Source organism: Eschrichtius robustus, chromosome 19 (assembly GCF_028021215.1).
Source record: "Eschrichtius robustus isolate mEscRob2 chromosome 19, mEscRob2.pri, whole genome shotgun sequence".
NCBI lineage: Eukaryota > Metazoa > Chordata > Mammalia > Artiodactyla > Eschrichtiidae > Eschrichtius > Eschrichtius robustus.
The window spans coordinates 68,019,793-68,042,353 of record NC_090842.1 but is presented as its reverse complement, the minus strand read 5'-3'; the positions used below and the strand labels follow the sequence as shown (position 1 = coordinate 68,042,353).

Genomic DNA, 22,561 nt, shown 5'->3' with positions numbered 1-22,561 from the left:
CTAGTGGTGATGGAAACGTTCTGTATCTTGACAATATTCATGTCTGTATCCTATTTGTGACTTTGCAAGTGAAACCGTGCCCTATAGGGTTAACAGAAACTGGTGACTAACAAATTCTTTTTTTTTAAAATAAATTTATTTTATTTATTTATTTTTGGCTGCGTTGTGTCTTCGTTGCTGTGCATGGGCTTTCTCTAGTTGCGGCGCACGGGCTTCTCATTGCCGTGGCTTCTCTTGTTGCGGAGCATGGGCTCTAGGCGCGTGGGCTTCAGTAGTTATGGCACGTGGGCTCAGTAGTTGTGGCTCGCGGGCTCTAGAGTAGAAGCTCAGTAGCTGTAGCGCACAGGCTTGTTGCTCCGTGGCATGTGGGATCTTCCCAGGCCAGGGATCAAACCCATGTCCCCTGCATTGCCAGGCGGATTCTCAACAACTGCGCCACCAGGGAAGCCCCTAACAGAAATTCTTGACCTTGTCTTACAGCTCGTTAAAACCACCTCCACTTGTAACCAGCCTTCACTGATCAAGCTAACTTTAATTTTTGCTACAGAAGATTTGCATGTGCTCCAAGCCACACGTAGCCTATACAGTAAGATGTTTGCCCAAGTCGTTTTCCAGGAACTTGGACTGAGCTGTGTCCAGTTCAAGCTCAAGCCAGTTAAGAGTGGTTGGGACCACTGACCCTACACCTGGGCCTTTACAAAGTCCTGATGTGTCTGATGAACAAACTTTTGACATCAGAGGGCCAAAAACTCCTCCCTCAGATCATACTAAGCGCCTCCATTTTGGGACATGCATCCTATGAGGAAGCATGTAACTCAGATTTGCCTGCACAGAACACACATTACCTCACCTTTTCCCTACCGCCAATACCTTTCCCCATGCCTAAGATCACCTTGCTTCTTTAACCCATGAATACCTCACCCCCCTCGCCTCAGGGAGGTGGATCTGAGATGTTTTCCCATCTCCTCGCAGGGCTGCCTCTGAATAAACCTTTTCTTTGTTGCAAACCTTGGCTTTTTGCTGTGCCTTGGGCAAATGAACCTGGTTTGGTAACACAAGACTTCACCCTTGGGGGAACCAGATAAAGGGTACACTGGATCTCTCTCGGTGGTTTCTGTATTTTTTACAACTGCAGGTGAACCTACATTTGTCTCAAATAAAATATTTAAAGTCATTAATCACCCCTTAAGACCAGCCTCTGTTTCACTACTATATATAAAATATATAACTAGCAAGGACCTACTGTATAGCACACGGAACTCTACTCAATAGTCTGTAATAACCTGTATGGGAAAGGAATCTAAATGAAGAGTGGATATAGGTATATGTATAACTGATTCACTTTGCTGTACACCTGAAACTAACACAACATTGTAAATCAACTATACTGCAATTAAAAAAAAAAAAGACTAGCCGCTGTTTACATTTCTGTGGCCACTGAGACATTCAGCAAATGCTTTCAGACTTGGCTTTGTGGTTTATGGTGTAACAGGCCCAGCCAGGAGCCCTGGTTCCTACCCCAGCTCCCCCACTGTCCCCTTGTGCCACCTCTTTTGTTAGCACCACTGTCCTCACCTGGAAAGTAGCATGGTTGTGAGAATTAGATATGTTCGTAAGTCATAAAACGCCCAAAACAGGAGCTGGCACGTAGGAAACTCAAAATAAGTGAATACTTTTTTTTCTTATTATTTTCTGGTTTGTATCTCTGTATGCCTTACAAATTTTCTACAATTCAGCATGATTATCACGCTCAACAAAATTGCCCAGGAGCCTCCCTCAGTCCAGCCCAGAAGTCTGCAGAAGGGTGGGCCACAGCCTCCTTTCTCCACCTCCACCCACGCCCCCTCCCTTTCTGGAATTCTCCCTCTTCCCTCCCCCACCGGCCTCCCTAAGCAATCCCCCCTCCCCTCCTACCTCTCCCCCACCTCTCTCTTCTCCCCCTTCCCTTTCCCCCCATCTCCTCTCTCCCTCCACTCTTCCTCCTCCCCTCCCATCCCTCAATACCACTCCCCCAGCACCCCCATCCCCTTCGGCCGCGGTTCCGGTGCCGCGGGGGCCTCTGGGAGCTGGAGGGGCGCGGTCGGGTCTCGGGTAGGTTCGGGTCCACTCGGCTCCATTCGGCTCCGCTCGGCTCCATTCGGCTCCGCGGGCGGGAAGGCCTGAGCGGAGGCGGAGGCGCGCGGGCTTCTGGGAAGTGTAGTCCGCCCGTCTGCGCAGGCGCAGTGCGGCCTGGAGGCCGTAGGGCGCCGGTCATTGTACAGACCGGCCCGCGCTGGTGAGTCCGGCCGCGGGAAGGGCAGGGCAGGGCAGGGCAGGGCGGGGCGGGGCGGGGGCGGGCTCGGGAGGGGGCATGCTGACTGAGGAGAGGGGTCGTGAGGTCACAAGCGAGGGGCCTGAGGGCTGAGGGGAGGGTGTGCGGGCCCAGGCGAGGGGCGTGAGGGAGGAGGGGAGGGTGTGCGCGCCGGGAGAGGGCGTGTGGGCTGTGGGGAAGGTGTGGGCACTGAAGGCAGAGGGTGTGCGGGCCCAGGCGAGGGGCGTGAGGGAGGAGGGGAGGGTGTGCGCGCCGGGAGAGGGCGTGTGGGCTGAGGGGAAGGTGTGGGCACTGAAGGCAGAGGGTGTGCGGGCCCAGGCGAGGGGCGTGAGGGAGGAGGGGAGGGTGTGGGCGCCGGGAGAGGGCGTGTGGACTGAGGGGAAGGTGGGCCCTGGAGGGAGAAGGTGTGAGGGCCCAGGTGAGGGGAGTGCCGGCTCAGAGAGAGGGCTGGGGAGAGGAGCGGAGGGAAGAGGCTGGTACTGACCTAAAGTGATGCGATGGGGAAGGAGGCGAATCTGTGTGTGTGTGCATCAGTGTAAGTCGGGGCGGGGGTGCGCACGCGCTCATGCGCCTACCGGTCTTGGTCTCTGTGGGGGTCTCCTGTGTGTAGTCTTTGCCTTCCCTGTTGGGGTGGGGGCAGTGTATCTCTGGGTGACCGCCACGTCCACATCCTTGGTTGTGTGTGTGTCTGCCTTTATTTCTGCCCACGGTGTCTCTGTGTGAGGGTGTCATCCAGGTGTCCACCTGTGCCTCCTCTTTCACTCTGTAGCTGTGTCCCTGGGTGTGAGTGTGTCTGTGAGCATGGGGTGTGTCTCTCCCGAAGTCCGCCCCGTCAGTGTCTCTACCTCTCTCTGTGTGTGTGTTCACCTGTGTGTCTCTGTCTTTGGGCCTTTCTGGGTGTTTGTATGCGAGTGCATCTGGGTGCGACCCTCCTAAAAGCACGTGTGAAAGACTGTGAACGCTTGGACAGGCCTAGCAGAGCTACCTCCCTTCTCGTCCTGCAGGTCTCCTGGCCTGGGACCCCCAGACTCCCCAGCTCCTTCCTGCCCCTCAGAGCCTTGTCCAGCTCGTAGAAGGCTCTGGAGGGTTGGGGGGGGCAGGAAGTGTGTGGGTGACAGGATGTGGGGCTAAGGCTTCTTCTCTTGCCTTCCACAGGACCTTCTTAAAGGAGGGTCAGAGTCCCCTACCTCCTCCTGACCCGGGGTTGATTTGTTCAGGGGATGTGTATTGGGCCCTCAGAGTGCTGTTCTGGGCACTTTGCTGGGACTACTTCATTTATAAGCCTCCCAGTAACTCCAAGGTAGGGACCTCATCATCCCCATTTTATACATGGGGAAACCGAGGCTCAGAGACTTAAGTGAGTGACCCAACTCTATACCCAGGTATCTGGGTTCCAGAGACCCCACACTTAATGACCAGACAAATGGGAAATCCTTTCTTCCTTTCGGCTCATCTGACACAGAGTTGCAGGATTTTTTCCCCCATGGGAATCTTACCTTTAGAAACAATGGAAGGAAGGAAATGCCAGAAGACTCAAGGAAGGAGAGGAGGGAAGTAGCCACCAGCTTTGTAGCCACATAGATTTCAGGCCACATGGGTTCAACAGTCACCAGCCCAGAGCATGTCACTTCCAGGGCCTCTGTGCCTTTGTCGCCTTCATAGGCTCCTTTTTTCATGAAAAAAAAAATATATATAGTTTGTGATTATACTGATATGAAGACAAATATAATCCAGGCTGGATTAGAGTCACCTTTTTTTTTTTTTAAATGATCTTAAATTAAGACATTCTCGTGGGCCCCTACAGGTATCAGGGGCCTTGGGCTCGCTGTGCCTCCTGGGTAAGTCGGCTCTGATCATGTCCACATCCGGCCAAAGCCAGTGTTGTTGACCTCACAGTGTAGGGATGGGAGTCACATGGAGATTGCCAGTCTAGAAAGAATACTCTTTAAAAAATTAAATTCTGTTTAAAAAATTATGACATTAATATGAAGTCACTCACCCAGGGAAACAAAGGAATATAAAGAAAAAAAATGAATAACTCCCCCTTCCCATTCCCCCTCCAACCCCACGAGGCACCATCTGGTGTCCATCATTCCATGGCCTTCCCCAGGCCTTTCCCAGGCTCAGAAACACCTACAGAAACACACACCCACATGTGCTGGTTCATTTTTATACAGAGGGGTTAAAGTTAGGTATAAAACCAAGTAACTTGCTTTTCTCATTGTGACATCACAAATATATATGTCAGCAGATGCAGAACCCACTCCTGTTTTCTAAGGAGACCTGATATTTCACACAATGGATGCCCCGCCATTTATTCAACATTTCTTTGCTGATGGATACCTATATTTTGTTTCTGTTTTTTTGTGTGTTTGTTGGTTTGACTGGATTCTAGGAACAGTGCTATAATAAACATCTGTTTTCCGTATATAACATTTTACATGGAGTTTTTGTTGCTATGGGCAGAGTCCCGGGAACAAGGCTGCTGGGTTATGGGGTTCGTGTTTTGCCAGCTCACTCTCCAGAAATGTTGAGTGACTCCCGTTCCTTCAGCTGTGTGTGGGAGGCCCATTTCTTTGCATCTTTGCCAGTGATAGAAGTTGGCTTATTCATTCACTCAGCTCTATGTTTGGGTACCTCTGGCTGTTACCCTAGATGCTGGAAACACAATCCAAAAATGATCATCTCTGCTCCCCGGGGGCTTGCATTCTTGTGAAGGGAAGACAGATGATGAACTTGAAAACTTTTTAAAGAGACAGTTGTCAACAATGATGTGGGCTATAAGAAGATGGCAGGGGTGGGCGTTGGTTGCTACTTGAGCTCAGGGCCGTGGGAGTGGGAGACTTCTCCATGGAGGTGACATTTGAGCTGCCAGTGAGAAGGAGCCAGCCAGGGGAAGAGCATTTCTGGCAGAGGAAGCGGCAGATTCGAAGACCAGTGTACCTGGGGCCAAGTGTTTGAGAGGGGAGTGGAGTGGGAGGGGGAAGGCCCTCGGGACAGACTGTAAGGGCCATGTGGGCAGCGGTGAAGACTGGGGATGATTTCTAAGGCTGTGGGAAGCCACCGGAGAGTTTTAAGCTGGAGGAGGTTTTGCGGAGGGGTTGCTGAGGGCCGGGCACGCTGCAGGCCGGGCACACTGCTGTGGGGTTTGCAGACGTGAAGTGATGGGGACACAAGCCCATACCTTTGTGACCCTTTGTGATGTACAGCAGGGCTTCTTTTTTTAAATAATTATATTGATTTTTAATTTGAAATTTCACTGTTTAAAGTTTATAGGGACCAACGTTTAATTTGACAATACTCTTTTTTTATTGAAATATAGTTGATTTACAATGTTGTGTTAATTTCTGCTGTACAGCGAAGCAATTTAGTTATACATATATGTATTCTTTTTTCATATTCTTTTCTATTATGGTTTATTACAGGATATTGAATATAGTTCCCTGTGCTATACAGGAGGACCTTGTTGTTTATCCATTCTATATATAATAGTTTGCATCTGCTAATCCCAAACTCCCACTCCTTCCCTCCCCCAACCCCCTCTCCCTTGGCAACAGCAAGTCTGTTCTCTATGTCTGTGAGTCTGTTTCTGTTTCATAGATAAGCTCATTTGTGTTGTATTTTAGATTCCACATATAAGTGAAACTATATGGTGAAATGGGGTCGGTGGAAACAGTGCCCACCTTGCAGGGGTGTTAGGAGGATTAAGTGAGAGGCGTTGGTCTAGGGCTTTGCAGGCGGTAAGCACCCTGAATGTTCGCTGTTAACGTGTGTGCGTGTCCCTGTCTCCTGCCCCTCTGTGGGCATGTGTGTGTCTGTCCTGTGTGCATTATGAGGTGGGCCTAGGCCTGGTCTCTCACCGTGCCTCCCTCTTTCTCCCCCCTGACCAGAGCCCGCCATTCCCAGTCACCGTGGGCAGTGGAGGGATGGCCGCCCAGCTGCTGACTGATGAGGCCCTGGTGAGTCATGTTGCCTCCCTCTCCTTTCCAGAGGGATGACCCTCTGACCCCCAGCCCCGTCCAGGGCTCACGTCCCCACCTCCTGGGGGTTCTGTCCACCCTGAGGAAGGACAGCAGTGCTCAGGGGTGACGCTCCTGTCCCCTCTGCCCCCTCCAGGCCCAGGAGCCTCTCTCTTGCCTGTCCCTGACATTGGCTTTGGTCAACCAAGAAGGACAGGGCAGCTGGGGAGTGACTGGTTCTGCCCTGGGGGCCCTCAGGAGACGCAGGAGGGCACCCGGAAAGTGATGGTTTAAATGTGTACAAGGCTCGCCGGAACAAGGCCCACACATTTCAGACAGCAGTTACCTCGGGGGAGGGAGGGCGCCCATGGGGAGGGCACACGGCTGGCATCCCCGGCTCTCACTGTAATGTGTTATGATGTTTTAACGGCTGGTACGTATATAGCTGTGTATTGAATTTTTCTCTAAGCTTGCTTTTATGCCAGAAATATTTCATAATAATAAATATATAAATGTTCTTTATAGAAAATAGGGAAAATCCAGTAACCTGTAGGTAAGAATATAATTCACCCATAGTGCCTCTACCCAGAGATAACCGTGTGGATTATTTGTATATTCATTTATTGGCTTCCTTCTCTGATGATTATTTTTAAAACTTGACCCAGTATTGGCTCTGCCATTTTTATCTTGGAAGTTTTTTTTTTCCATCCCACTTTAATCATTAGGATTTCCCCAGCCTTTGAAAACTACAGACATCACTTGTTTTGGCTGCGTAATCAGTGTATCTAAATGTCCATCTGGTATTGGTGAGTTTGACTTTTTAAAAACTCATTTTTCAATGCTGTAAATAATCTACTGTAAAAGTAAAATTCCTGATAAATAAGGAAATGCCATGATCATTACAAAAAGCACAGAAAATCCAGAAGAGCATAGTGAAGACGATCAGAATGACCCTTGATCTCATCCTAGAAATAACCACCCTCGAATGTTGTGTGTCCTTCTCTCCCTGGATACATGTTTTTTTGCAAAAATAAGAATCACCCCAGCTGAGCAATTTTTATATCCTGCTTTTTCATCGAAGATTTCATCCTGAGCATTTCTCTGCATTGTTAAAAACTCCTTGGTAACATCCATTTTAATGACTCCATAGAAATTTTATCTTGGGGCCATACCTGGTTTACTTAATGGTTCCCCTGTTGTTTGATATTTATTTGTCCCTAGTTATTTATGGCTGTCGGGTATTTATTGTGCAAGTTGGACATAAATGATAAATGGATATGTGACAAATGCTATAAACTTTGAGCATGATAGGTGACAAATGGTGTCACAAAATCTTTTCCGAGTAGCATTGTATGTATATTAGTGAGGTTTGATTTTTAGAAAATGTTTATTAGCCTTTTCTGCAGGGGGTTAAATGATCTATCTTGTGCTTTACCAGTCTCCAGGAGTCTTAGTATTCTTGAAGATTTTAAAGAAGTGTGTGTGTATGGAAATATTTGTGGCAAATATACTTCCCAGCTTTACTTTTCGTTTCTTATTTTATATTTAAGTCCAAAAGCATTTCATATTTTTAAAATCGAGTCTGTCTCTCCTCCTCTGGTGTCTTCCATTGTCTTTAAACTATAAAAGGGTTTCTCCATCCACAGGTCACACATCATCTGTTTTTCTTCCTTTTTTTCCGTTTATCGTTTGGATATTAACAGTGAACTTCTGAATCCACCTAGAATTTATTTTGATGTCTAAATGTGTCATTTCACTTACCTGTGAGTTTTGGTTTGTCATGCCTTTATTTATTTAACGCCTGTATTAAGATGTACCCCACATACCACAGAGTGTACAATTCATTGGCTTATTGTATATTCAGAGTTGTGCAACCATCACCACAGTCAATTTTAGAACATTTCATCATCCCAAATGGAAGTGTGTGCCCAATGGCACTCACTCCCATTTCCTCTCTTGACCCCCAACCGCTGGCAACCACTCATTTACTTTTTGTCTCCGGACTTGCCTGTTCTGGACATTTCATATAAATGAAATCATATGATATATGGTCTTTTGTGTCTGGGTTCTTTTAGCATAATTTTTCTGAGATTCATCCATGTTTTAGCATGTGTCAGTGCTTCATTCCTTTTCATGACCGAATAATATTCCACTGTATGGTTAGATCACATGTTATTTATCCATTCATTGGTTGATGGACATTTGGGCTGTTTCCACTTTTGGTTATCAGGAATGCTGCAGTTCAAACATTAGTTTGAACATGTGTTCTCAATTCTCTTGGGTGTATACTTAGGAGTGGAATTGCTGGGTCCTAATATAACTCTGTTTAACTGTCTAAGGAACTGTCGGACTATTTTCCAAAGCAACTGCACCATGATGTCTTCATTTTTAACTTGTCTGTGATTATCGTCTTGATTTCTTCTTTTTCCTACTTAATTTAGAAGGACTTGTTGGTTATTTTTATTTTGGTATGGTTGGAATTTTTCATTTAAGTGCTTTCTTCTTAATTACATCTAGCGCAAATATATTCTGATTTTCAAAAAATAGAGCCTATCTGATTTCAGCTCTTTGGAATTTGGGGAGGTTTTCCTTGTGGCGAATTGGTTTGTGCCAGTAGACAGGAAACCAAAACAGATGATGCACGAGAATGAGTGGCCTCAGACATGCACACACAAAGCACTCAGGTTCAGTGCATTTGGGGCTAAACCGTACTTCTGGGGAAGTCTTCCCAACCCTCCAGAGGAGGGCGGCCCCTGCTGTCTGCGCTTCAGCATCCTTTGCTGTAAGGATGCTGTAAGCATCCTTTGTCAGCTCTGAGACTTCCAGGACTGTCCATTTTGTTTTTAGTGCACCCCTCCCAGCCCAGCCCCAGAGCAGTGCATGGAGCCTACTCAGTAAATATGTTATTTATTGAGTGAGTTCACTGATGTGGGGCATACTTAGAGAAGACTCTCTGAAGGAGCTACTATATTTTTAAAAATTAAAATAAATAAAAAGATAGAGGGGGCAGCAGGAAACTTCTGGAGGTGATGGATAGCTTATGGCCTCGATTGTGATAATGTTTCATGGGTGCATACTTTCCAAACTTAATCAAGCGGTATTGGTTAAATATGTATAGCTTTTATATGTCAATCATACCTCAATAAGGTGGCTTTTTTTTATAAAAAAGGAATTATTAGCAGGACTGGCCAAAGGATGTATGGGCCAAAGAATCAAATAATAATATCATATAATAATAACTACTACTGGGGAACTAGATCCTACACGCATGCCGCAACTAAGAGTCTGCACGCCACAACTAAAGATCCTGCATGCCTCAACTAAACATACCGCAACGAAGATCCTGCATGCCATGACTAGGCCCGGCCTGGCCAAAATAAATAAATAAATAAATATTAAATAATAATAATAACTACTACTACTAATAAGTATATATATAAGATGCATATGAAATGTCAAAATCAATCAAATGTAATAGTTGACATTCATCGAGAACTTACTCCAGCCATACCAGACACTGTGCTGGAACCATATATGCATTACCCCATTCAACCCCCATGACATCTACAGAGGGGGACATTGTTATTATGAACAAATGAAGTTCAGAGAGGTTAAGGCACTTGCCCAAGGAAAAGACAGCCATTGAGGGTAGGGCCAGGATTTCACTGCAGGCTTCCAGGCTCCTGAGCCCACACTCTCAACCACTGCCTTGTACTGCTTCCTCATCAAACAGTAGTGACCCACGAGGTAGAGGAGGCCAGCTTGAGCCCAAAGCCCCTGGGCGGGCACATGGGGACCATGCTAGGACTGGCCAGGAGGTGAGGCCTCCTCTCAGGGAGGGTGAGCCAGGGTTCACGGTTCTCGTGTCGGGGGCTCAGAGCACTGGGGAGAGCCAAGGACCTGTGGATGTGGGTGGCAGTAACAGTAGCTGATGGTAATTAAGCACCTACTGTATGCTGTGCACTGTTCTGAGTGTCAAACATGGATAACTCATTTAATCCTCACACCATCCTTACTGACCCATTTATTCATTCAAGAACTATTCATTGAGTGCCTACTGTATGCCAGGCATTGTACTAAACACTGGGGAAATAGCAGAGAGCAAGACGGATGTATTGGTTTGCTAGGGCTGCCATAACAAAGTACCACAGACAGGCTTAAACAGCAGAAATATATTTTCTCACAGTTCTGGAGGCTGGAAGTCAAAAATCAAGGTGTTGGCTGGGCCATGTTCCTTCTGAAGGGTCTAGAGAAAATCAATTTCAAGCCTCTCTCTCAGCTCCCATTAGTTCTTGGCTTGTTTTCACATGGTATTTTCCATGTGTGCATTTCTCTGTGTCCAAATTTCCTCTATTTGTAAGGACACCAGTCATACTGGATTAGGGCCCACCTACTCCAGTATGACCTCATCTTAACCAGTGGCCCTATTTCCAAATAAGGTCCCATTCTGAGGTGCTGGGAGTAGGACTTCAACACATGGATTTGGAGGAGAGGAAGCATAATTCAACCTATAACAAATCCTTAGAATAGTACCTGGTACATAGCAACTGCCTATGAAGGGATAGGTGTTGTGACCTACAATTGACAACATAATTGTCATCACCATCATCGTCACCACCACCACCATCACCATCACCATCACCATCACCACTGTCATCACCGTCATCACCGTCATCATCACCACAACCATCGTCACCACCACCACCACCACCACCACCACCACCACCATCATCATCATCATCTCCCTGCTAAGCCACATTCATTTCATCCCCAGGGCTTACGGCATCAGCTGGAAAGGCTCTTACGCTTCCACCACATGAACTTCTCACGATTCCTCAATGGTCTAATCTGCCTTTTAAGCCTCGTATCTTGACCCAAGCTCTTCCTCCCTCCGGAATCTCCCCCCAAGGACCTGACCACTGATCCTTCCCCCAGCCTACACTCAGTGTCACCTTTCTGAAGTCCTCCCGGATGCCCCCTAAGGCTGCCGTTGCTCAGGCGCCTGGAGAATTTTGTTCATACCTTCATGACAGTATTGACCAGATTGTGGGTCAGTTACCGGTGTTTTCGTCTGCCCCTCCTTTGAGGAACTAGTTCTTAAACCTTCTGTGTCTGTATCCCAGCACCTTGCTCAGTGCCTGCAGCTTTGTAGGGGCTCAGGAATCTTTGGTGAACTACTGGGTTCCATCTAGGTTTCTGCCTTTGCTGGGCTTCTAATGAATGTGTTGATTCACTGGGTTATGATCATTTTGCCTTTGATTCCTTCTCTGTCTCTCAAATCTGTGACTTTCTGCTCTAAACAGCCTCATATTTGTTTTATTTATCTGTCAGAGGACCATCCCCAAATAATGAGGCACCAAGATAACTGAGTGGCTGGTCCTTGTTGAAATCACTTCAGATACATCCTGTGTGCCTTCCCTAAATCCTCTTGGCTTTTCTGGCCATTCTTCCAGACCTCTGTAAGGAGGGCCCTGCGGTGAGTGGTTGTGGGTTTCCTCTTACAGGAGTCAGTGACGTTCAGGGATGTGACTGTGGACTTCACCCAGGAGGAGTGGCAGCAGCTGGAACCTGCCCAGAAGGACCTGTACAGAGATGTGATGCTAGAGAACCTCCAGAACCTGGTCTCGCTGGGTAAGGGGCAGCTTCGCTGAGTTACGTACCATCAGCCTGTCACGTGAGGACTACAGAGAGATAAGAAAAAAGATTGACAGATTTGACTACGTAGAAAGTTTAAATCACTCAAAGCTAAAACTAAAGTTGACAGATGATGAAATGGGGAATAATATTTACCACATGGACAACAGTCAAAGGATTATAATTATGTAAAGAGCTCCTAGAAATAAATAAGAAAAAGACTGAATGATGGCCAGACTTATAGCTGGCAGTTCATAAATGTGGAAATACATGGAATCACGCTTTATAAAAGATTTTTAAATCTTACTAATAGTCAAAGAAATACAGAGTCAAAGAAATACAGTTTTTGCTCATGAGGTACACAGAAATGAAAAAGAATAATAGCCTGTATTATGAAGGTATAGGGAAGGGGACTCTGTCCTTTTAGGAGTATAATGTTGGGACAACTCTTTTGGAGGACAGTTTGGCATTATCAGCCAAATTTTGAACAATTCCATTTTTAGGGACCTGTCCTTTAGAAATCTTTCTATAAGTGTACAAAGTTTTCCATAGGAAGAAAAATAGAAATGACCTAAATGCCCACCTGTACAAGACTGACTGACGTATCAAGGTGTAGCCATATGATGGAAACCATGCTTTTCAAAGATGAGCACTCTTTGTAGGCACTGACACGGAATGATGTCCCTTGATGTGTTGTTGAAACACTAACTTTCAGAACTAGAGTATGGTCCCATTTCTTCAACAGCTTTTGTGGAAGTATAATTGACCTATAATTAACTGCACATATTTAAAGAATAATTCAATGTATTTCAACATCTGTACACATGCAGGAAACCATCACCATGATCCAGATAATGAACATATCCATTACCCCGAAGAGTTTCTTATGCCCCTTGGCAATATCTCCCTCCCCTACCCGTACCCACCCTCCATCCCCAGGCAACCACTGGTCTGCCTTATGTCACTGTGGTTTAATTTGCATATTCTAGAATTTTATATACATGGAATCATACAGCGTGTAGTAGTCTCTTTTTGGTCTGACTTCTTTTACTCGGCATGATGATTTTGAGGTTCACCCATGTTGTTGTATGTATCAATAGTTCACATCTTTTTATTGCTGAATACCATTCTGCCTATGGATAGACCACAATTTGTTTATCCATTCACTTGTTGATGAACATTTGGGTTGTTTCCAATTCTGGACTATTACAAATAAAGCTGCTGTGAGCGTGTGTGTACAAGTTTTTCTGTAGGTATATGCTTTCCTTTCTCTTGAGTAAACACCGGTGAGTAGAATGGTTGGATCAGATATGAGGTGTATATCTAACTTTTTAAGAAACTCCAGACTTTTTTCCAAAGCAGTTGTAACATTTGACATTTCCACCAGCAGTGAGTGGGAGTTTCAGCTGCTCCATGTGCTTGCCAAATCTCAGTATGCTCAGTCTTTTTCATTTCAGCCATTCTCGTTGGTGTGTAGTCTTATCATATCATAGTTTTCATTTGATAGTGAGAATCTTTCCATGTGCTTTTTTGCCACATGTATATTCTCTTCAGTGAAATATCTGTTCAAGTCTTTTGCCTGTTTTATTTAGTTGGGTTGTTCGTTTCCTTATTATTGAGTTTTGAGAGTTCTTTATGTGTTTATTATTATTATTATTGACATAAGTCCTTTATCAGGTAGATGCTTTGCAAATATTTTGTCTCATTCTGTGGGTAGACTTTTCTCTTTTTTGATGGCATCATTTGAAACGCAAACATTTTTAATTTTGATGTGTTCAGTTTATTTATTTTGTTGTTGTTGCTTGTGCTTTTGGTTTCGTATCTCAGAAACCACTGCCCAACCAAGGCCATGAAAATTTACTCCTGTGTTTTCTTCTAAGAGTTTAACAGTTGTAGCTCTTCATGTACATCTTTGGTTCACTTTGAGTTAATTTTTGTGAATGATGTTAAAAAGGGGTCTAGTGTCACTCCTTTGAATGTGGCTATCCAGGTTCCCCAGCACCATTTGTTTGAAGAGAAGTTTTTAATTTGAAGTCCAATTGATAAATTATTTTCCTTAGGGATCATGCTTTTGGTGTCAGGTTTTAGAAATCTTTGCCTATCTCAAGGCCACAAAGGTTTTCTTCTGTATGTCGTATAGTTTTAGGTTTCATATTTTGTTCTATGATCCCCTTAGAGTTAATTTTTCTAATGACGCAAAATGTTAATTTGAGTTCACTTTTTTTTGTCAAATAGATGTCCTGTTGTTCCTCCACGTGTTGAAAAGACTGAATTTTTCCACTGAAAAATTTCCACTGAATTTTCTCCACTGAATTGCCTTTGCACTTTTGTCAAAAATCAGCTGTCCATGTATGTGTGGGTCTAATTCTGGACTCTGTTCTGTTTCATCCATCTATTTGTCTGTCTTGACACCAATACCACGTCATTTGACCTGCTTTCATTTTTGCCTTTGTGGCTTGTGTTCAGTCTAGGACGACATAATCTCCACAGGACCCTTCTGAGTGTTCTGCCCAACGCCCCATGAATTATATGGTGCGAGTTACACGGCTGGTGTGAGGAGGCACTGTTCCCAGCCCTGCGTCGGCTCTGGGTTCTGTTTTCAATTCCTCTCGGGTGGTTTTTCTCCAGCCTTGGGTAGTTTCTGTATATGAGTGTTCTGATCAGTAACTCAAGTCCTGGAGGGAGGACCTTGCCTGTCTCCAGAGCCCACTCTCCACACTTTCCTGTCCAGTGCTCTGTCCTGTGAACTCCGCCTGCCTCCGTCTCTCAATTCCATCTCCTCAACTCAGGGAGCCTGCCGGGCTTCGCCTCAGTTTCCCCTTCTGTGCTGTGGCCTGCGAACTTTCCCGTAAGTTGGGTGGTCGTAGGGCCTGCCTCTTTTGAGTCCTTTGTCTCAGGAATCACTGCACTTTGTTGCCTCATGTCCAGTGTCTTGAAAACCTTTGCTTTATATATTTTGTCCTCTCTTCCTCCCATTGCTTTAGGCTGGAGGCTGGAGGGAAATCTTATCTTTGTTACTCTATCTTGACCACATTTTAGAAAAACAACAACAACAGTGTGTGTTCATATGTGTGTGTGCATACAGGGTGTGTTGTGCGTATTTTTCTTCAAGTATGCACTGAGAAAAAATTCTAAAAATATACATCAAACTGTTAGATGGTGAGATTGCAGGAGACTTCCATTTTGTGTTATTTTTTGATGTTTGATGTTTTAATAACAAGTGTGAATTACTTTGTGATCAGAAGCAATTGTGGAAATACATAATATGGGAAAAGAAACTATAAAGGACAAGAAATCTAGTACCATGAAAAAAAAATCCACATTTAGACCAAAAGGAATGAATAACATTTTGGATGTTTGTAGCTTGTTGCCAAAATGGCCTCTGCAGACATTGTTCTGTTAACATTTCCCTTGACCGTGGGCAAGAAGGCCCATGTCCACACACTGTCACCAGCCACACATCATCAAATGCTTTGCTCCTTGCCGATCTGATTGGTGAAAAGCCATAGGGCGGGGTCCTTTTAATTTGGCTGATATTGAGCTGTGTTTGCATAGCTTTTCACGAGTAAGAGCTGATGTTTGCTTATTTACAAATTATCTCTCCTGAAGGGTGTTTGTGTTTTTTTTTTAACTGAAGTAGAGTTGATTTACAATAGTGTGTTAGTTTCAGGTGTACAGCAAAGTGATTCAGTTATATACACATGTATATGTTTTTAGATTATTTTCTATTATAGGTTATTACAAGGTGTTGAATGTAGTTCCCTGTGCTATATAATATATCCTTGTTGCTTATCTAGCTTATGTATAGTAGTGTGTATCTGTTAATGCCAATCTCCTATTTATCCCTCCCCCCCTTTCCCCTTTGGTAATCATATGTTTGTTTTCTGTGTCTGTCTGTTTGTTTTATACAGATTCATTTGTATTATTTTTTAGATTCCGTATATAAGTGATTTCCATATGATATTTGTCTTCCTCTGTCTTACTTCACTAAATATGATATTCTCTAGGTCCATCCATGTTGCCACATCTCCTGAAGGGTTTTAATCCCTGAAAGGGAGGCCGCCCCCTTTTAACTGCCCCTTAACTCTGGGATTTTGCTGGCATGCTCCCTCCAGCTCTCATATTTATTCCAGAAGACTTCCAACTGTATTCACAACTGAGACTCCGCTGCCTCCCATCTCTGCAGGCTCAGGCCAGTGTATGTCCCCAGCACATCTCAGACCCCATTCACCCCAAACCAAACCCACCATCAGCCTTCCTTTCCTCTTCCTACTGAGAAGTTACCCCCACCCATGCCACGGGGCCTTCATGCCCCATGCCTCCATCTGCCCTAACATCTGGGCGTCACGCCACACCCCAGGGTCACTAAGCCAGGATCACTCTCAAGTATTTCTCAAATCCTTTGCTCTGGCATGGGAAAGCATAAAAACACAGCAAAACAGTGACCGACCAGGGCCCGTGGCTCTGTGGTCATAGGCTTCAATCTCAGCTCTGCTTCTAGTATGCTGTGTGACCTTGAGTATGTGACCTCATTCTCAGAGCTTCAGTTTCCTTGTCTGTAAAATGGGTATAATCTCAAACAAAGCTACATGGTTGTGGGGACCACACAGAATGATCTGTGCCAATTGCTCAGCCCCGTACTGGGCACATTGCAGGTGTGCAGTGCATGTTTACCTGTTACCTTCTGTGTGCCAGGTACTGTAACTAACCAGGCACAGGCCAGGGTCTTGGCCTCCTGGAGCTCACTTTCCACTGGGGGGCAGGGGCTGGTAGTAAACAGATCAAGGGACAAAGACAAGTTGCCACGGGCCATAACAAACGCTCACTGGGAAGCAGGCAAGAGGATAGCAAGAGAGATCTTCCTTTCCACCGTAGGATGAAGGATAAATGCTAACTGAGGCCTGAGGATGAGCATGCAAGGAGTATCAAGGAGCCAGCAGGTGCAAAGGCCCAAGGCAGGAAGAGCTCAGCACAGACAAGGGGGTAAAAAGGGAGCCGCAGGGCAAGTGTGCCTGAGGAAAAGGAAGGTGAGTCAGTCGGGCGTGGTGGGCAGGATCCAGGCTGGCTCTGTCTGTCCAAGGGCCCAGGAGGGAAGGTCTTGGCCCTGATTCTCAGTGCGCTGGGGAGATGCTGGAGGGCTTGGCCTGCCTGAGAAGATCCCCACCACTGAGTGGACAGCGCCTTGTAGAGGGCAGAGGGTGTAGGCAGGAAATCCGCGGTGCCTGACTCGATGGTTGGCTGTGTTGGTGGAGAGATTTGGTCTGGCTCAAGCTGCTTTGCCCATCCAGTGGCACTCAACAGCCTGGATGATGGGAGGGAAGGGGCGAATCAAGAATGACTGCTAAATCTTTTTTATTTTTAAAACACTTTTTAAAATTATGGTAAAATACATATAACACAAAATTTACCATTTTAGCCCTTTTTTAGGTGTACAGTTCAGTAGTATTGAGTTCATATTGTTGTGCAACCATCACCACCATCCATCTCCAGAGCCCTTTTCATCTTCCCCAACCTGGTCCCCAGTAAACACTCCCCGTTCCCTCCTCCCCCAGCCCCTGGGACCCACCATCTACTTTCTGTCTCTGTGAATTTGACTCCTCTGGGGACCTCATATGAGTGTCCTTCTGTGTCTGACTATGTTGCTACGTCTCTTTGATGAGCCTTTCTTTTTTTATCATTTGGGGTGGGGGTGAGGGTTCCAAAATCACAAGTTTCCCGTTAAATGGGTTTGCCATACCCAAGAGGGACACAGGAGGCTTCTGAATAGTCCTCAGCAGAACTCAGCAGGTCTGGGTGGGGGGCATACATTTGGGAGGCATCACTATATAGAAGATACTGAAGTCCAGACTCCCTTGGCGGGGCCATGAAGGCATGACATGACTGAGGGGAGGGGATCTCAAACTCAGGTGTCGGTGGGGCCAGGTGGGGTTTCATTGAGGGGTCGGGAACAGCTGCTGCTCCGCTCCTGCGTTTTATCGCCTCACAGGAGTAAAGGCTTTGTGTGGTCATATCGTCACACTTTTCGTGACATTTTTGTGTAAGATCTCACAACTTTTAAGTGTTGGGAATGAAGCCATTAGGTCCACGATACAGAGTCCGGAACTCAGACTGTAAATAGAAATGAACAGGATACACGTGGGAGGGGATTGGAGACTCCGCTTGATGACCAGGGAGGGATGGATGTGCAAAGAGGAGAGGTCTGGAGCCAGCCCCACGGGGACACCTGCGCTCCACGACTGGGCAGTGGAGGAGGGGAGTGAGGCCTACGGGGCAGGGGAGGGCGGGATGGAGCTGGGCTGGGGCCCGGGAAGACGGGGTAACCTGCACACGCCATAAACGTCAGCTGTATTTGTATCATTTCTAATACAAAACCGATGCTCTGAGAAGCATGACTGGTTGGGGATATTCAGGATGGACCCTGGAGGGGAGGAATCCATTGCAGAAACTCCTCAGGTTTGCCAGAGCCTTTCTGACCCGCCCCCTCCCAGCCCAACTTGTGTGTCTCCTCCGAGCTCCGAAAGGGACGTTTCTAGTTCTCTGCTCACCTCCTAGGTTGGTTCTGCCTTCTTAAACCACGTGTGTTGTCAGCGCATTGCTTTGCTCTTAGCTTCTCCATCCGTGCCCTGTCGTTTACCCACCCCCGCCTGGGAAATTACTTCCACCCAGCATTGACCGCGTGCATTTCTTCTCCTTCTCCTCCTCCTCCTCTCCCGCCAGACTTGGAAATGAGACCTGAAATGAAAGAACCGGACCTGAAGGAGGAGATTTCGGAAGACAGACCATCCGGGGCCTGGGGTTCGGCCGTGGACGGAGCGCGGACGCAGGGTGGCAGGGTGGAGTCGCGGCGGGGAAGCGCTAGCACCTGCCCGGGGCGGCTGGAAATCTCCCGGGAGTCGGCCCCCGAATGTCGTGAATTGCAGGCGTTCGTTAACCAGAGCCCCACCCCGGCGCCACCCAGGTCGGGGGGTCCGAGAGAAGCAGGGATCCACCCGTTTGCCATGCGGGGCAAGAACCTCGCAGGTAACTCGGACCTTGGTAAACCCTCCAGGCCGGACGTGGAGAAGAAATCCTACGACTGCAGCGAGTGTGGCAAGGCTTTCGGCCGCAGCTCGTCGCTGGTGAAACACCAGCGCATTCACACCGGGGAGAAGCCCTTCCAGTGTGACGTGTGTGGGAAGCACTTTCTGGAACGGTCGTCGCTGACCATCCACCAGCGGGTCCACACGGGCGAGAAGCCGTACGCGTGCGGGGACTGCGGCCGCGCCTTCAGCCAGAGCATGAACCTCGTCGTGCACCAGCGCACGCACACCGGCGAGAAGCCGTACGCGTGCGGCGTGTGCGGGAAAGCCTTCCGGAAGACCTCCTCCCTCGCCCAGCACGAGCGGGTCCACACGGGCGAGAAGCCGTACGCGTGCGGCGAGTGCGGCAAGGCCTTCCGCCAGAACATGCACCTGATCGTGCACCAGCGCACGCACACGGGCGAGAGGCCGTACGTGTGCGGCGAGTGCGGGCGCGCCTTCAGCCAGAACATGCACCTGACGGAGCACCAGCGCACGCACACGGGCGAGAGGCCGTACGCATGCGGGGACTGCGGCCGCGCCTTCAACAAGAGCTCGTCGCTGGCGCTGCACCGGCGCAACCACACGGGCGAGAAGCCGTACGCGTGCGGCGAGTGCGGCAAGGCCTTCAGCCAGAGCGCCTACCTGATCCAGCACCAGAGGCTGCACATCGGCGTGAAGCCTTTCGAGTGCGGCCAGTGCGGCAAGGCCTTTAGCAAGAACTCCGCGCTGACGCAGCACCAGCGCGTCCACACCGGCGAGAAGCCGTACGCCTGCTGCATCTGCAAGAAGCACTTCACCGGCCGCTCGTCCCTGCTGGTGCACCAGATGGGCCACACCGGCGAGAAGCCCTACGCGTGCGGCGAGTGCGGGAAGGCCTTCAGCCAGAGCGCCTACCTCATCGAGCACCAGCGCATCCACACGGGCGAGAAGCCGTACCGGTGCGCGCAGTGCGGCAAGGCCTTCATCAAGAACTCCTCGCTCACGGTGCACCAGAGGATCCACACCGGGGAGAAGCCCTACAGGTGCGGCGAGTGCGGGAAAACCTTCAGCCGGAACACCAACCTCACGCGGCACCTGAGGATCCACACCTAAGACGCTTGAGGCGCCCCAGTCTACACCAGGTGGGCGGGGTCCTTAGCACGGGCCGTCGGCTCCGGGAGTTCTCATAGTGGGGACCCAGGGTGGCGCAGCCCCGCGGCTCTTAGGAATTGTGGGGGTCTTGGTTCCCACGCGCTCCTTCCCGGCCAGGCGTCCACACCACCGAGCCGGAAGGCTCGTGCCCAGTGTACTTGGGAACGTTGCAAGGTTGGCTGCGGCTGGTAACTCACCGTAGTTCCAGGAACGGAGCGCGTCAGGGTTGCAGACCAAGCGCTCAGTAAATTGTAAGAGCTGAGATGGAGCGTTAGAGCCTCCGGTCGGTCTCCGTTCCGATAGTAAAGTTGGGGAGAGGCGTGCAGGACTTGATAAGAGCGTGGGGACGTTTCTCGCCTTGTCACACACACCCTCGGTCTAGTCCAGACGTAGGTTGTCTGTGAGTTTCCTCTATGGGGAAGAGCTAGAGGGGGACCCTCCGTCGTCCTTCCGCATCCCAGCCCCCCTGCAGTCTCCCTAAACCGTACTGGAAGCCCCCTCGCCCCAGGCTAATAAGCGGTAGAAGTTGGCAAGTTCGTGAGAGGAAAAAAAATTTTTTTCAGAGTTAGCAATAAGAGTAACCGCTTTGGATACCAAAGTTTCTCATAGTGGTCTGTTAAATTTTTTTTTTTTTAATAAAACTTTTCATGAAGGGAGACCAATGTCATCTTAAACAGTCATCAGATGAAAAAGATACAGGTACCAGGTGTGCTGTCAAAGTCGGTTTCAGTGCTTGTGGGAGAGGGCAGGGGAGCGGGTAACAACAGGCTTGATATTCAGGTTTAAATACTTAACCGGATTCAATAAGTTGCGCATCTGAGTCTCTTTACATAGTTATTTTTTGCAGTTAAACTTGAAGGAGTCTCCTAAGGCTGATCTGAAGCTTTATGTACACATAGAGTTCCCCCAGTCTCCCCTCTCTGGGACCTTTTCCACCACCCTTTTTATTTTAATGTTCTTTGCTACTGGTCGCAAATGTCCTGGCGTGTCTGAATGTCCCACACTTCCTGACGCCGGGGTACACAAAGAATAAATAATTCATTTTAAGCAACCACTTATATCAGTAAGGACACTTCGTGTTGCAGGTAGGAAAAGCAGCCATGTAGAAACATGGACAGTTTTTGAATGTCTGGCAGGGTGCAGGCATCAGGGTGGGCTTGATCCAGACGCACGGCGCGTCAGAACCACAGCTCTGCCTCCCCGTGGTCTGCTGGCTCTCCCTTCATGCACTGGCCTCGTCTTCAGGCTGGCTTCCCTTGTGGTTTCATGGTGGTTTCCAGCAGCTCCTCTTGACACATTTCCTCAGTCTCGTCCAGATGGAGAGAGACCTCTTCCAGTCATTGGCAAAAAAGCCCTATGCTTCATTCCGCTGGACTCACCAGGGGCTGATTGTTCTGACCGGAGAAATGCCATGTGCTGATTGGCTTAGATCTGGGTCTCGCCCTCATCCTTGAAATAGTAGCTGTGGAAGGGGAATGAATGGGAGTGACTGCCCAGATCGGCCTGAAACCACTGTCCGCCCTTGACGTGGGCATGGGGTCCATTCGGCCCAGGTCACGGTCGGGGAGAAGTGGGATGACACGGAGAAGCCGGCCCCAGCGTCATCGGATGGCCTCTCTGGCTTTTGTTGTGACAGTGAGGTCCTGCTGCGTGTGACTTTTTCTTTGGGGAGCCTTCTCATTGCCTCGGTCACCACGAGGGCCCCCGGTCCTGGCTGTCCTCTGTGCTCTCTTGACCACGGGATGGGGGCAGGGCCCAGAGAGACTGAGAGGCTCCGGGTCACATCTGTTTGCACCAGCTTTCGTCGCCATGCCCCCATTCCCGTCGGCAAGAACAGATGTCATGTGACCAGGTTTCCTGCTTGGTGGGGGGCAGGGGTGGCCGGGTGAGTGACTGTGACCCACAGGGCAAGTGTGGGCCTTGGATGGATCGAAGGTGAGCCCCAGCTGTGAGCGAGTGAGTTCCTTCTAACCCTCTGTGCTGCGGTTCCCTCTGCTTTAAAAAGGGGGTAGTGGGCATCTCCGAAGTCGATTGTTAGGATAGTGGGGGGCAGGCTAAGCTGCAGGTCCTGGGAACACAGAGCCTCAGACAACAGAGCCCCCAGCCTCTCTGTCTCTCTCCTGCTCCCTCACTTCCCTCTCAGTCTCAGACCAAAAAATTCACCCAGTCCCACTCCTTGTGGTCACTGAGGACCTACATCCCGTCCACCCCTGGGGACACAGGGCTGGTCAGAGCTGGCTGCCAGCTACCATGAGCGTTCCAGCGGCAGGTCAGGGGAGGCAGCCTGGAGGAGGTAAGTCTGACCCACGCCTTAGCACCGGACCGGACGTGGCCCAGTGTCTCCCGCTCACATGCCACGCCTTTGACAGCTGCCTCCCCTCAGACCTACGTGCAGGCTGGGAGGTGTCGTCCAGGGGTGTCTCCAGGACCAAGTGGAGACAACCACCCCTCAGGCTGCACCCTGA

The 22,561-nt window shown here is 48.4% G+C and overlaps 1 protein-coding gene across 5 annotated transcripts in view; it reads left to right on the top strand.

Moving 5' to 3' along the window:
- Positions 1 to 22,561, top strand: part of ZNF470 (zinc finger protein 470) — an 81,370-nt gene that overhangs the window by 43,549 nt on the left and 15,260 nt on the right. For 2 of the 5 annotated variants that reach the window (XM_068529276.1, XM_068529278.1), the window contains exons 1-4: positions 2,220 to 2,275; positions 6,202 to 6,270; positions 11,775 to 11,901; positions 18,622 to 20,086. In XM_068529276.1, the coding sequence (XP_068385377.1) occupies positions 6,238 to 6,270; positions 11,775 to 11,901; positions 18,622 to 20,057 (1,596 nt within the window). In that variant the 5' untranslated portion in view covers positions 2,220 to 2,275; positions 6,202 to 6,237 and the 3' untranslated portion in view covers positions 20,058 to 20,086. Of the gene's footprint in view, positions 1 to 2,219; positions 2,276 to 6,201; positions 6,271 to 11,774; positions 11,902 to 18,621; positions 21,222 to 22,561 lie in introns of those variants that run through there. The other 3 variants (XM_068529277.1, XM_068529279.1, XM_068529280.1) reach the window with 3 other exon arrangements.